Raw genomic sequence first — 14534 nt, 5'->3', positions numbered from 1 at the left:
TCTCAGACTCAGTGAGGATCTGCCCCCCTTCGCAGGAAATGCCACCAGCACACCCCTACTGCTGAAGCCAGAAGCCAGGGTCCCTGACTCTGCTCCCAGTCAGCCCCCAGGTCCCGCTGATCCAGGGGCCCACTGGTACCAGTCCACGAGGGCCCAGCTCCACAGTTACATCAGCAGCTTGGAATCTGCCACGCTAGGAGTATTTACACGCGGGAAATCAGCAAACACTACAAGTTAGGCTCCTCCCCCACCCGCCACCCACGGAGCCAGTTGTTAAACATTTACCAGCACACCTCCTACTGCTGACTGTTCCTCCTGAAATACTCTTCGCACGTTTCCCCACTTTCTACCGTCATCACCTGGGGCCAGGCCTCAGACATGTCCTGCCCGGACAACGGCAACACGCACGGACCAGCCTTTCTGCTCTGTCTTCAGCTCTTCATCTCAGAATCACTCAAATTCAAAATAACTCGCAGCTTAAAGCCCTTCTAGGCTCCCCTTCGGGCCTTAGGAGAGAAGTTAAGGATCTGCTACCTTTGCTGGGACCAGACGGCCCCTTCCTTGCTGGGCCTCCCTGCAGCCACCATGGTCCTGCCATTTCTGGACACCCTTCAGTCTCTGCCTCTCTGCATCCCATGAGCCCTGCTGTCATGGTCAAGGCCATCGACCTCTGCCAGGAATGCCCTCATCACTTTCAGGTGTCAATTGATTGTCACCACCTAAGGGAGAGCTCACCTGATGCCCTGGACTCGCTGGTGTCCCCCACCAGTTGCTGCCTGCCACGTCCTCCGTGACTGCCATCACACGTGGAACCACTGTTCAGCGCCTCACCTCCTGTGAACGCCATGAGGGCAGGGCCACGACTGTCCCGTTCACGGCCAAGATGCCGTCACTGGCGCCTAAGACACTGCCGGGCACATACAGTGCTCAGTCAGCGTGGAGTGAATGGCCAGACCGTGGTGGCCTGCGTGACTGTGTTCTGCCACCAGCTCCCACGCCGCAGGTGCCGCCGGGGGCACCGTGACTTTGCCGGCGAGTGTCACGAGCTTGCTTCTATCTCATCTGCAGCAGCATCCACTAGCTCCCGCTTATCCTGGAAAGGCCTGTGTGTGTTGAAGGAATACATAAAGGGAAGGAAAGGCGTGGCTTGCTCTAAAGCGTGTGCCACGTGCTCTCAGAAACCGTACACGGACATGAACGTGGCCTCCCCGCCCAGCGCAGGCCGCAGCGCACAGCAGGAGGCATGCGTGTGTGCGGCACAGAGATGTGGTGCGAGGCATCCCCTTGGCACACGTGGTGTAGCAGCACGACGTACCAGGTCCTGTTCCATGCAACGTGCATATGTGAGGGCACAGAGCAGTGCATGGCACGTGTGCTGGGGCCACACACCCCCCCTGAACGTGGTGGAGTCACCCCCAGGCTCTGACACAGGAGAGCCTCGAGGTGGGAGCTGGGGACCCCTCCCCTGTGGACAGGCGGGCACACGGAGGATGCTCAGAGACACCCCCCACCCAACCAAGTGATGGGCAGAGGGGTAGGGGTGGAACGGCAGGACAGCTGTCGGCTTTGCAGACCCTCTAACTGGCTGGCTGGTTGACTGACGGGCAGCTCCAGGGCCCCACTCTGACAGCTCCAAGGGGATTCACAGCCAAGGCTGAGCGGACAAGGAGCTACCCAGTTGAAATGCGGATCCTAATCTCAGAGGCGAGGGAATGGAATCGCTAACCAAAACAAGTAGCGGTCCAAGCTGTCAGGTGCCCATCAGCCCAAGACGGGAAGATTCCCGCTTCCCTCCCCGGCAGACAGGTCCCAGAGGTCCTGCGATCGTGCGGGAGCTGGGCTCAGGGAAACTCAGCCGGGGCGAAGGTATCCATTTGATGGGGATACCAGGGGCCGGTGGCTTCTATCCTGCGTGCGCTCTCTATGCCCACCACTGTGCACCGTTTCATTTACACATCTGTGGAACTGGGAGATGGGTATTTTTATCCCATCTTCCTGGTGAGGAGACTAAAGTTTAGTGAGGTTAAGGTCACACGGCAGTGTTCTCATTTTCTCTTTTCCTTCTTTTTAAATATGCTGACCCCTTGTTAAAAGCTATGACTCAGTGGCGTCTCTAGGTTAAGGGAGAGGAAGCCATTGCTCTGGTCTGGGGCCGAAGGTGACCCCACTGTGAGTTTGGTTGTCTCAGAGCAACTTGAAGAAGTTCTCCCCACTCCCCAGAGGCTGAGGCAAGAGGACAGAGCCCTGCAGGGCCACCTGCTGTCCCGCCCAGGAGCATGTGTGGCCTGACCCCCACCTTTCCCCAAGGTCCACACTGACTACAGAGCCACCTTTTGGTTCCAGGAGCAGCCAGCACCTTCGTCTGGGGCCCCCAGCTGCCTGGAGCCCCATTTGCCTGCCCTGGGCCCTGGGGGCAGCAGAGGTGGCATGGCTGTGAGCTGAGTCCCTAGCAGAGAATCTAATGAGTTGAATTTTCCAGTGAACACAAGTGAGGATTTAAGGCCCTTTGGTGAGGCTTCTTCCATCTGAGTTCTGTGCCTTAAGTCCAGGCTGCCCTCTAATTGCTGAGTTTTGCATCAAATCTGCATAAATTAACAATCTGCCCAGATGAAGGGAGCAGCTCACAATGAGGCAGACAGAGGCCGAGGGGGCGGTCAGGAGGGCTTGCCCCTCAAAAGGGCAGAGCCTGAGCTGGTGGGAGAAGAGCCGGAGGAGATACAGCCACTGCGAGGACCCAGGAGCAGGCCCTGGCCAGGTGCCCCCCAGGTGGCAATGGGAGGGAGCCAGCTGGGCGTGTCTTAGTTCCGACCACACAGACCCCACACAGCCGGGCTGGGCTGGACAAACCCTCGGCCGGCGCAGCTCCTGTCTGCAACCGGCTACCCGGCTAGCACCTGCCACCCAGACACACAGACGCTTCCCAGGCTACCAGGCCGAGCCGGAGAAGCTCAGCGGGGGGTTGGTGGCCTCCAGCCGGAACCCTGGGCTGCAGAGAGAAGCCCGACACCCGTCCCCCCTCCAGGGCCAGCTCTCAGTCCAGGCAGCCTTGGCTTTCTCACAAGCGTTTACTGAGCTCCTGCTGCGTGCCAGGCCTTGTGCCAGACTGTGTCTGACACAGTTTCTGCCCCAAGAACACGGAGAACTAACACAGTCCTTCATTACTAATTGGACCACCCAACCCAGCAAGGGAAGTGTTTTCTCATCTCCTCCAGGTTTTCCCTGCCCAGTGCTCTGAAAGCCCTCTGAAGTCGCTTCCCCCGTGTTAGGAACTGAATTGTGTCCCCCCCCCCCCAAAAAGGTTGAAGTCTCAGCCTCTAGTACCTGTGCATGTGACCATATTATAGGCTCTTTGCAGATGTCATAAGATGCAGTCATTAGGGTGGGCCCTAATGCAAAACGACCACAGGAGAAGGGACAGGTACGTAAGACAGCCGTGTGAGGACAGAGGCAGAGGTTGGATCTCAATTGCCACAGCCAAGGAGCATCTGGGGCAGCCAGAAGCTAGACGAGGCAAGGAAGGATCCTCCCCTTGAGGCTCCAGAGGGAGCAGGGCCCTGCTGACGCCTTCATTTCAGACATCTGGCCTCCAGAACTGTGAGAGAATGCATTTTTGTTATTTTTGCACCAGCCCGTTTTGTGGTACTGTTACAGCAGCCCTAGGAAACTGCTACACCCTCTGTGAGGGTTAAGTTTATATGTCAGCTTGACTAGGCTGTGGTGCCCAGATGTGTGGTCAAGCACCAGTCTAGATGTTACTGTGAAGGTATTTTTTAGATTACCTTTATTTTTACCTTTATTTTTTGATGTTTACCTTTATTTTTTATTTTTTGATGTTTTATTTTTTGATTTTTTAATTTTTTTAGAAGGCTTTATTGAATTTTTGTTACAATATTGCTTCTGTTTTATGTTTTTGGTTTCTTGGCCCCGAGGCGTGTGGGATCTTAGCTCCCCCACCAGGGATCGAACCCGCCCCGCCCCCTGCGTCGGAAGGTGAAATCTTTAACCACCGGACCGCCAGGGAAGTCCCTAGATATGATTACCTTTGAATCAATAGACTTTGAATAAAGAGATTACCCTCCATAATGTGGGTGGGCCTCATCCAATCAGCTGAAGGCCTTAGGAGAAAAGAAGGAAAGAATTCCGCCTCCAGACGGCCCTCAGACCCGAGCTGCACCATCAGTTCTTCCCTGGGTCTCTAGGCCGTGGCCTGCCCTGCAGATTTCACCCATCCTCCACAACTACAAGAGCCAATCGCTTAAACTAAACCCTCCTCCACATACATATATCCTGTTGGTGGTTTCTCTGGGGGACCCTCTTTCAGAAACCTTTCAGGCTCCCTGCAGAGTGTGGCCTCGCAGCTCCCTCGGGGTCTCTCCCCTGACCCGAGCAACCAGCACATGCACCCTGGCTGCCGTTTCTCCTGCCAGCATCCCAGTCTCACACCTTGTAGCTCATCACCGCTTGCGTGAGGTCCTGCACACTGGCCAGCCAGGCAGGGCTGCCCCAGGGCGTGAAGGCCTTTCTCCCAGTACACGTGGTAGGTACAGGATCAACTTCTTTCTAATTGGGATGTGGAAACAGCAGAGCAGGGCAACGGTGTTCATCGCACCAGACGCAGCTGCCAGGGAGTCTGGGGTGGGACCGATGCTTGGATGCAGGATCTCGCATGTGGGGCACCCAGGGTGCAGTGGGGGACTTGCCTTTGGTGTGTCTCCTGGCTCCGCCCAGCCTGAAACCCCTGGAGTCTCCTGGCCTGATGGGCAGCATAAGTGGACATGTGGGTGGACAGCACAGATCGGTGTGGGGATGTCCATCATGCAGACTCAGCCGCCGGAAGAGCCAGGCTGTGGAAAAAGGAACCAAGGAAACCCAGCTCAGTGCAGGAAACTCTGGAGAATCCAAGGACCACGAGTCTGAAACTCCGGACGGGCAGGGACTTTGCACTTGCACTCATAGCTGGGGCCCCGCCTGGCCCCTCCAGTTCTCTCCCATCTCTGTCCCTGTTTGTGGGTCTGACTCCTTCAGGACAGCCATGGCTTCCCCAAGGCTGCGGCGTTTAGAGTGGCAGGACCCTCTCCCCACTGCCCATCAGGGCCTAGGGCTGGAATTTGAGCAGCTAGAACAGCAGTCACTCTCCTCAAATGACCGACCTGGGGCCAGGGGCTCAAGGGCTCAGGAGGCAGCCCTTTCTAGGCACTTGAGTCCTATTTTGACCCATGTCAGTGTCACCTGTCTACACAGCCAGACCGAAAGGCTGGTCCCCGGCCCCCACCCCCAGTGGGTCCTGGGCATCCAGGATTGGGACTTCTGAACTGAGCACAGCACGTCTCCCTCCTGTGATTCAGAGAGGAGTGGTGGGCTAGGGACCGTCCTCCCCAACAGCCCACATGCCAGTGACCCCCCCCTCCCCAGCTCTGCTGCAGACCCAGGCTGCATGGCCTAATTATAGGGCTGGCCTCTCACTCTCATCCGTCTCTGCATCCCCTTGGCAGGCAGCCAGGAAGCTGCTTCAGCCAAACGCTCAGAAGAAAACCTTCAGCCAATGAAGGGCTCGCAGTGTGGAGGGCGCTTGGCAGCCCCAATAGCTCACACCTTGTTTACTCCCACCGATGCTCGCTGCCATCATACTGCATGTGTTTCCACCACTCTGCCAATCTCCTCTGTCCAGAAAGAGAAAGTGGTCGTTTATTTCTTTCCGTACAGGGGGATAGGGCTCCCTTACAGGTTATTAATGTTATGCTGAAGGGAGAGGACAGGTGACTCAGACTCTGAAAGCAGAGGGTGTACATGACTGGCGTTGGGGGTTCCTGTCGCAGGGTAGGCGTGAGGGAGACAGGCGAGGTGAGACGCAGCACGGTGATATTGGATGGAAGAGAAGGCTGGGGGGCATGGCTTTTATCTACCTCTTAGACTTATTTGGGGGCTGGGCATGTGGTGCTGTGTTGAGGCCAAGTCCCCCGTGGCACGGGTTCCGGGGGCTCCTGGTGACAATACCTTCCTGGTGGTGCAGCAGAGGCAGGGCCCTTCCCGGGCTGCTCCCTGGAGCTGTCCAGGGTCCTGAGTGCAGCTCTCTAGGGAATGCGCAGGCCCCAGGCTCAAGATGCCCAAGGCTCCTCCTGGCCGTCACCTGCACAGAGCTGGGGGTGGTCTTTGCTTCAGCCTTTATCTGAACAGGGTGTGAAAGAGCAGCTTCCTCCAAGAAAAAAGTTGGGACACCGGGACCCTGGCCAGCGGGGCCATTTCCGGCCATTTCTGTTACATTTCCTTCCTTAAGTTTCTTTATTCCAAAGTGGCCATGTGGGATAGGCTCATGGTCTGCAAACAAGCTGCCATAAGTTTAAGGGTCACGAACATGCAACCTGTGGCCAACTCAGGCTCCACATAAGATCTGTTGTTGGGTTTTCCACAAGATGATTGTTTTTTTCAAAGGGGACAGTTGCAACCAGGTTGACTTTGTTGGACAAAAGCGGCCAATAGCTCAGGAGACTCACCCAGCCCTGGGCTCTGTCCAGCAAGGACTTTCTCTCCAGGCTGTGCTCAGAGCTCTGGCCTGGCCTGCCTTGGAACCCCTTCGGGCTCAGAGCCCTCCTGTCCAGTCTGCACAGATGAAAATGGGTCAGACCTCACAGCCCACCACCCTCCAGGCTGTGGGGACAGAGCTGATGGGAGGTCGCAGCCGTCGGGGCTGTGACTCTGTGAGCACATCCTCATCTGACTTCACCTGCTGACAAGATGCCTTTTGTAAGCGGCTCCTCCACCCCGTTCTCGGCCAAATCTGGCACGACTCATTTGCTCCAGAAAAGGAAAATAAATAAGCAGCATAGCACCTTGACAAGTTGACAGGATTGACAAGCAGAGTAAATTCCTGTGTCTGAGGCTCTGAGGAGGAAAGGTGATTTAGCAGAGCCAGCTGCCATCAGAAAATAATTAAGGAAACCCGGCAGCGTGAAGGAAAACTGAGTGTGCAGAGGGTCCCTTCTGGTGAAGGGATCTGTGATCATTGGCCGCAAGAGGGAACTTGCACGTATCAGAGGGAAATGAGCCCAGGAAGCTCATGCTGGGGACTGCCACCTGAAGAGATGTGGAAGGATGCGGGGACGGGGGGGCAGCAGAGGGAAGGAGGCTCTGGGCTGAGACGGGGACCCTTTGAGGGGTTTAATTCTAAGAGGCTCCTGCCTCAAGGTCAGGCACCCGCTGCTGACACCCCACCCCCTGAGGGGTGCAGCCAGTTCTACAGGGAGCTTCCCCCTCTCCATGGAAGAGTCTGGAAGGCCTGTTTCAGGGCTCAGCCACATGCACACACACATAATGCACATAAGCTGGGGGATGCCCGGGAAGGTGTGGACACTCTGCCCTTTGCCCAGGGAAGGGTCATCCTCTGGGAAAAGAGGTCAAAGACTAGTATTGCAGAGAAGAAAGATGCAACGTAAGTTGTGCCTTCACCTCCACCTATCATGGGACTCGGAAAAGGTCCAGCCAGGCTCAGGGAATTTAGGTTTTCCAGCCCAGGGGTGACCTCACGTTCCCCCACTCTCACTTGCAGATGAATGAAGGAGAATTGTGGGCATATCCTCAGATTGACCAGTATAAGGCCAGGGGCACAGCAGTGGCTGAACCTGTAAAAATGGATCTCACAAGGAATCAGCGGAGTCCCTGGGTCAGGGACAGAGGACTGGGATGTCCCCTCGTCAGCTGGGCTCCAGCCACTGGACCTCTGCCGTGTACACAGAGACAGCAGGGGGAGAGCCTTCAGAACAATCCCCACCCCCAGCAGCAGGCAGAGCTCAGGCAGGCGTCCCACCGCGCCAGCTGGAAGTTGGAACTTTCCGCTTGTTTAAAGGACGCCCAGTGCTGACTGTGACTGTGGCTTTTGGCAACGCCTCAGAGCAGAAATGTCCACTCGCCTGGCACAGGGGCAGGAAGAACCCCGACGCCTCAGAGGCCAGGCTGGGATGGGGAAGGAAGCCAAGACTCCTGAATAGGCTCCCCCAGAGGAAATCCTCTCGTCCTCCGAGGACCTCCCCTGAAAAGGACCGAACTGGGACCAAACAGACCCAAGCAAAACTCGACTCCCCAGAGCTTATCCTGAGTGATAAGCACAGGCAAAGCACCTCCTTGGTAGGCAGCGCGAACAGTCTGGAGCGTGGCCAGTGATGCGCTGATCTCTCTCCATTCTCCCCCTAGTCGCCAATAAAGGCTCACCAGGCAGTCAGTCCCTGTGCGGGCCTCTCTTCAGCCCTTTGGAGATGAAGCCAGCTCAGCCAGGAGCCCCAAGACCAGCTGAGATGGCCCAAACCGCAAAGCAGATGCCAAGGTGAAGGAACTTTCTGGAGCCAGTGGGGAGGCCCAAGGCGGAGGGGAAAGTGTGTTCCACTCCCAGGCCTGTGTGCCAAGGTATGGGTACGAGTGTGTCATCTTCAGGCACAGAAAGGCTAGAGCTAGGACAGGGTATAAGGAGAAGATGGACAGATCTTCCCGGAGGGCGCTTCCCCATGACTTAATGAAAGTGTGAGGTGGGGGCAGGCTGTGAGGTCCTGGGTGCTCCACTGGGCAGGTATGCGGGCACCCTTGGGCAGGGCGCCTCTGGACCCTCGTGATGGTCACATCAGGAGGTGGGACACCCAGCAGTGAGCGTCAGCTGGGAGCCAGTGGGACCAAGTCTCTGCTGCACTCCCACTCGCTGCATGGGTATGAGAGGCGAGGGGCACTTGCACCGTGCCATGCCTCTCCTCCCGTCCCCCGAACTGCCTTTTCCAGCCCGGGCACCCACAGTCAAGAGCCTGTAAGCAGGTGGTCCCTGTGGACCACGTGATACTTCCACTGCTAACACTGTCCTCTCTGTTTGCTTTTCAGGAATAAAGTTCAACATCAAGCCACAGGAGCCCCACAGCGTGAGTTCTGAGAGTCTGATGAATCTCATGGGCAACCTGGGGGAAGCTGGGGAGGGCAGGGAAGAAAGCTCAGAGCTCACAGTAAACCCATTCTTGGAAAGAAAAATGTGTCCTGTCCTTCCCAGGAGCCTTGGGAACAAAGCCTGGGACCTTGGCCCCATGAATTTCCCTTTCCCTTTGGATGGCGGCCTTGGCCTGTGCTGATAGAAGCATTACCTCTGAGCCTGGCTCCCCCGGGGCCACCGGCTCCCCCTGCCCCTCGTCACCAGGAGGCTATTCCTGGGAGACCTGCGCCATCTTGTGGCCTAAATGACACTTGCACCTCACGCCACGGCCTCTTGAGGGGAGAGGGGATTGTGGGGGCTGTTATGGGGGCTCAGACCAAAGGGGTCGCGTCCTGCAGGGCCAGCCTGTCCCCCTCTCCCTCACCTGGGAAAAAACTCAGTCTACAGAGGGGTCAGGGACCCCGGCCGTGGCGAGGGCCTGACCTGTGTGACCCCCAGTGCCCAGCTGACCTGTCCACCCCGCTAACCAGTTCTCTTCTTGCCCCAGGACCTCCCATCAGGCAGTTCCCAGGATGGTGACCTTAAGGCACCCACAGAGAGTGTCACCCGAGACTTGTCCAGCCGGGCCCCGAGGGGCCTGAACCTACAGGTGTCCCAGCAGCCTCAAGCCCACCTAAACGTGGGGGCCCGTCTGCGACCCCGGCAGCGCCGCCGGCGACTGCTTATCAAGAAAATGCCAGCTGCGGCGGCCATCCCGGCCAACAGCTCGGCTGGTACGTTCGTCCGGCCAGCACCCCGGGCCCTGGACGGCCGTTGGGTCAGCCTGCACCAGAGCCAGCAGGAGCGCAAGCGGGTGATGCGGGAGGCGTGCGCCAAGTACAGGGCGAGCAGCAGCCGCAGGGCGGTCACGCCCCGCCACGTGTCCCGCATCTTCGTGGAGGACCGCCACCGCGTGCTGTACTGCGAGGTGCCCAAGGCGGGCTGCTCCAACTGGAAGCGGGTACTCATGGTGCTGGCCGGGCTGGCCTCGTCCACCACCGACATCCAGCACAACACCGTCCACTACGGCAGCGCCCTCAGGCGGCTGGACACCTTCGACCGCCAGGGCATCCTTCACCGCCTCAGCACTTACACCAAGATGCTCTTTGTCCGCGAGCCCTTCGAGAGGCTGGTCTCTGCCTTCCGCGACAAGTTTGAGCACCCCAATAGCTACTATCACCCCGTCTTCGGCAAGGCCATCCTGGCCCGATACCGGGCCAACGCCTCTCGGGAGGCCCTGCGGACGGGCTCCGGCGTGCGGTTCCCCGAGTTCATCCAGTACCTACTGGACGTGCACCGGCCCGTGGGGATGGACATCCACTGGGACCACGTCAGCCGGCTGTGCAGCCCCTGCCTCATCGACTATGACTTTGTGGGCAAGTTTGAGAGCATGGAGGACGACGCCGACTTCTTCCTGAGCCTCGTCCATGCGCCGCGGAACCTGACCTTCCCGCGGTTCAAGGACCGGCACTCGCAGGAGGCGCGGACCACCGCACAGATCGCGCACCAGTACTTCGCCCAGCTCTCGACCCCGCAGCGGCAGCGCACCTACGACTTCTACTACATGGACTACCTGATGTTCAACTACTCCAAGCCCTTCGCAGACCTGTACTGAGGGGCGGGGCCAACCGGCCGTGGGCGGCCCGGTGCCACCCACTCACATGTCCGCAGGGGCATCCCACGCTCCGTGGGTTCTCACCTGGGAGCTGAGATGTACCCAGAGCAACAGGGCTCTGAGGAGCCATGCCTGCTGGGTGGTGCAGGCCCTTCAGGGGGCCACAGAGGCCCAGGCCTTGGATGGGGACCCTGGCCTCTGTCCCATACCCACTTCCATACTCCTCAAATAAGGAAGATGCTGGGGGGTGAGCTGGACACCCCAAGAGTCCCAGCTGCCCATACCCAGCTCTACCGTCAGGATGACCAGGGAAGTCTGAGGCCCAGAGGATGAAGGCCCCGGCTGTAAGGGATTTCCCGCATCCCTTAGCCATTGCCTTGTACCAAACCACAGGGTTTGCAGCTTTTCTAAGACCCGGGGGGAGGTTCCCTTGGAATGAGGTTCCAAATAAAGCACATGGTTTCCAGAGCAGCCGTGTCCGTACTCTGTGCGTTGGTGTGGAAACACAGGGGCCCTTCCCCGTACTTTCTGGGGCTCCTTCTCTCTCCTGAGGACAGCCTGAGCCCCGCGCCTGCAGACCCCAGCCAGGCAAGCCCAGGGCACAAGCAGAAGGAGCAGAGCACCCAGCAGCTCACTTTCAGGATGCCAGCAGCATCTCGCCTCGGGCTCCCGAGGCCAGGTCTCCGTCAGTAGGGTCCTCCCGTCTGGGTACCGGCACATTCATCCCCAAAGAAGATAGACCTGTCCCCGTGGAGGACCATCAAGGTCCCTTTTTGTCAGTGCACTTTGTGGGGGGCCCTCTGGGGACTGCCAGAGCAGTGACAAGCTCTCTGGGCAAGCTTGCTATTTGGGGGCTGCCCCTGGAGTCAATGGGACACTGCACACGGGTCTCAGGGGGTGTGGCATTTCCAGGCAGGGAGTGATGCCATCCTTGGCTTTCTGAACCCTGGGATAAGCAGGGCTTTGGCCGGAAGATGTCATCTGCAGACCCCCTGACCGGGCCTTGATCCCTGACTGCATTCCCTGACGGAACCACTTCAAAGACACCAGGATTGCCTGCCCACATGTGAACCAGCTCTGCGGGGTGGGGGCGGGGGGGAAGGAGCTGTAGAGGAAACTTCTCCCCCAAAAGCATACATTTTTCACACGCAGAAATGGTCTGAAATTGTCAAAAGGCAGGGTGATTCTCGAAAGGCCTCAGAGAAAGTGTTAGTTGGAGCTTTGAGTTTGGGTATGACTACGGCTGTTTTGGGGTCTTGTTTGTAATAGGAGGTGCTGCCTGGATGTTTCTAGGGGCCTGTTTGTCTGTCTGCCACCGTTGGGTCTCATCTCTCTGTCAGCCTGTCTGCCCGCAGTCTGCCGCATGCCCTCCTGAATCCTTCTGTGGCCTTTCTCTCCCGAGCTGGCTCTCGGTCTGCTCCCACTTGCTAAGGGAGATGCTGCCAGACACAGAGGGCGCTGTGCTCCCCAAGGTGGGACATCCCAGCCAGGTTCACACTAGCATGATTGGCTCCATCTTTCTTTCTGGGCTCTGGAAAGGTATAAAGGCAGAACAAGGGGGTTGAGGCTGCCCACTAGCTGCTCAGGGCCACATGTATCCAAGATCCCTGATCAGGGTGAGGGCTCCGCTCGGGTTCCAGCTGAAAGTGGCCTGGGCCATTGGACAGAAGGAACCCAGAGGGGCAGGGAGGAGGCTGGGGTCAGGGGCTGAGGGATTCACAGGTGTGGAAGGCAGGAAGGCAGATGGTGAGAGGCTCAGGGACGCCTCAACACCTCAGCCAGGGCCAGGTCAATGTGAGAGGAGGCAGGGAGGGGCCTGGCTGACCAGGACCCAGAAACAGCTGCCCCTAGGCTGCGGTGCTCACAAAGTGAGGTGGAATTCCTAATGCAGAAACAGTGCCTCTGGTCAAGGATGCCTTTGGCGAAGACTGTGGCAGTGTCACTGGTCTTCTACTCAGCAAGAAGACACACAGAAGCCCGGCTGGGGCAGCCTGCAGGGCACCTTCACCCACTGCTGCTGCTTGGAGGCGATCAGGATTGCCCAGGGACCATCCTTCCATGGTGTGAATGAGTGTGTGTGTGTGTGTGTGTGTGTGTGTGTGTGTGTATCTGAGGGTAGGAAAAGACATCTTGTGTCATATCTCAGAGACAACCAGGCCTGGGTTGGGCAGACATACACACAAACACATCCATCAGAGAGGGGCTTTCCTTCTGGGTGGCGACGGCAGAAGCACAGTCCAGGCAATGACCGTGATCACCGCTTGATGGTCCCCAGTATGAGCTCCAGAAGCCCAGCCCTGAGACCTCACCCTGAATCCACTGAGATGGTGCTGGGCCCAGCTCCAGCCCCCAGCCCCAGGCCCAGCCTCATACAGCCCTAAGGACAGTGGACTTAACTGCCAACAAAGGAAAGTGTGTGTGTGTGTGTGTGTGTGTGTGTGTTTCTGGGGGGCGCATGGTGAGCTTGTGAGTCTATGTGTACGTGTATAAGTGTGTGTGAGTGGTGTGGTAGGTGTCTTATGGGCATCTGTGTCTGGGGTGAGGGGGCGTGTACACGTGTGTGAGCCCGTATATGTGTTGGGAGGATGGGGGGAATGTGGACCTTCCTCCCTCCTCTCTGGGACCATCGTGTGCTGCCCCTCCCCTGCCCCTCCCTGCCCCATTTAACCTGTTTATCACTTCATGGTGAAGGAGGGGGTCCTCTGGGTCAGGGGTCCAAGAAGGGGTCACAGCCTCCTCCCAGGGGCCAAGCCGGCCCATCAAGTTGGGAAAATAACCACTGAACTCCCAGTGCCCTCTGCCAGCTTGGTCCTCCAAATAGGCCCTCTCTGGGGCAGCCCACAGTGAAGTCCCTGCAGCTGAGCCCTCCCTAGACATGAGACCTGCTCTCTAAGTGGTGAAGAGAACAAACATCCCAAAAGCCCTAGAGTCCCCTGGGGAGATGAGATGTGAGGTCCAGCCAGATGGTCAGACATGAGTTTCAGTTACCTCTGGCCTCCCAGACATGACCAAACCATCCTATCTGCTGTCACCATGGGCCTGGCCACCCACAAAAGGGCTCAAGACAGAGGTGGGCAGGTAGTGGATGGAGGGACAGTCATCCAGGACCCCTATCCCCTCCCAGGCAGGGCCTGTTTACCAATTTCATCCTCAGGGTTGAGACCCCTCGGTGGGGGAATGGGAGTCCCAGGAGAGCCCTGAGGGCAGAAGGTGGTCTCCCCTCACTCTCCCCATCCTCTTAGCCCTTTCCTCTCTGGGGAGCACTCATGGCTAATCATGGGAATTTTGTCCTGGTATCTCCCCCAATCTCACCTAGAACTGGGCACAAGGGGATTACTGCTGACCTATGGGCCCAGGAGTGGACCAGGGTGGTCTCCAGGAACTAGGGGTGGGCAGTGTGGGGCTGAGCAGGGCTGAAATAATCCTGCCCCCGTCTCCGGGCCCCATGCTGGTGGGTACAATGACCCTGGATGAGGCTGGGGGAGCTGCCCCTGGCATGGAGAGTGTGCTAGCCCCAGATGACCTTGCTGGACGGAGGGGGCTCCGTGGTCCACGGTCCCAGGCTCAGGGGAGGGCACGTGACAGCCCTGAGCTTTGGTTCTTCGGGGCGGCCTGGCCTGGCGGTGAGGCCTGCGCTGCTCCCTGACTCTTCATGCTGCCCAGAAGGGCCCTTTGCACAGGAGGCTCGGCTGTAAGAAGACAGCAGAGGGTGGCCAAGGGTGCCGCTGGGGTTGGGGCCACGTGGGAACAGACGCTCCTGCCCCCTCCCCGTCTCTGGGCCGGCCTCCAGGAGGGGAGACGGAGAGAGTGGGCTGGAGGTCTGCTCCCAAGATCACTTGAAGCCTAGGGCAAGGGTCAGGTGTCAGAAGTAATTCCAAATCATGGGGCCTAGGGTTTGCCACCGCGAATCAAGCGCTCCTGATGGGCCAGTGCCACGATGCCCTCTCCCACATGCTGCCTGATACACCCTCCCGGCAGCCCTGA

General features: G+C 58.3%; 1 protein-coding gene across 2 annotated transcripts in view; it reads left to right on the top strand.

Annotated features, from left to right (window-relative positions):
• The window catches only part of CHST8 (carbohydrate sulfotransferase 8), a 121054-nt gene extending 110036 nt beyond the window's left edge, over window positions 1-11018 (top strand). For both annotated transcript variants that reach the window (XM_030874842.2, XM_060289550.1), the window contains 2 exons: window positions 8854-8891; window positions 9444-11018. In XM_030874842.2, the coding sequence (XP_030730702.2) occupies window positions 8854-8891; window positions 9444-10550 (1145 nt within the window). In that variant the 3' untranslated portion in view covers window positions 10551-11018. The remainder of the gene's footprint in view (window positions 1-8853; window positions 8892-9443) is intronic.
• Window positions 11019-14534: the final 3516 nt, after the last annotated feature.

The sequence above is a fragment of the Globicephala melas genome, chromosome 19 (genome assembly GCF_963455315.2).
Source record: "Globicephala melas chromosome 19, mGloMel1.2, whole genome shotgun sequence".
Lineage (NCBI taxonomy): Eukaryota > Metazoa > Chordata > Mammalia > Artiodactyla > Delphinidae > Globicephala > Globicephala melas.
This window is presented reverse-complemented; position numbering and strand designations above follow the sequence as displayed.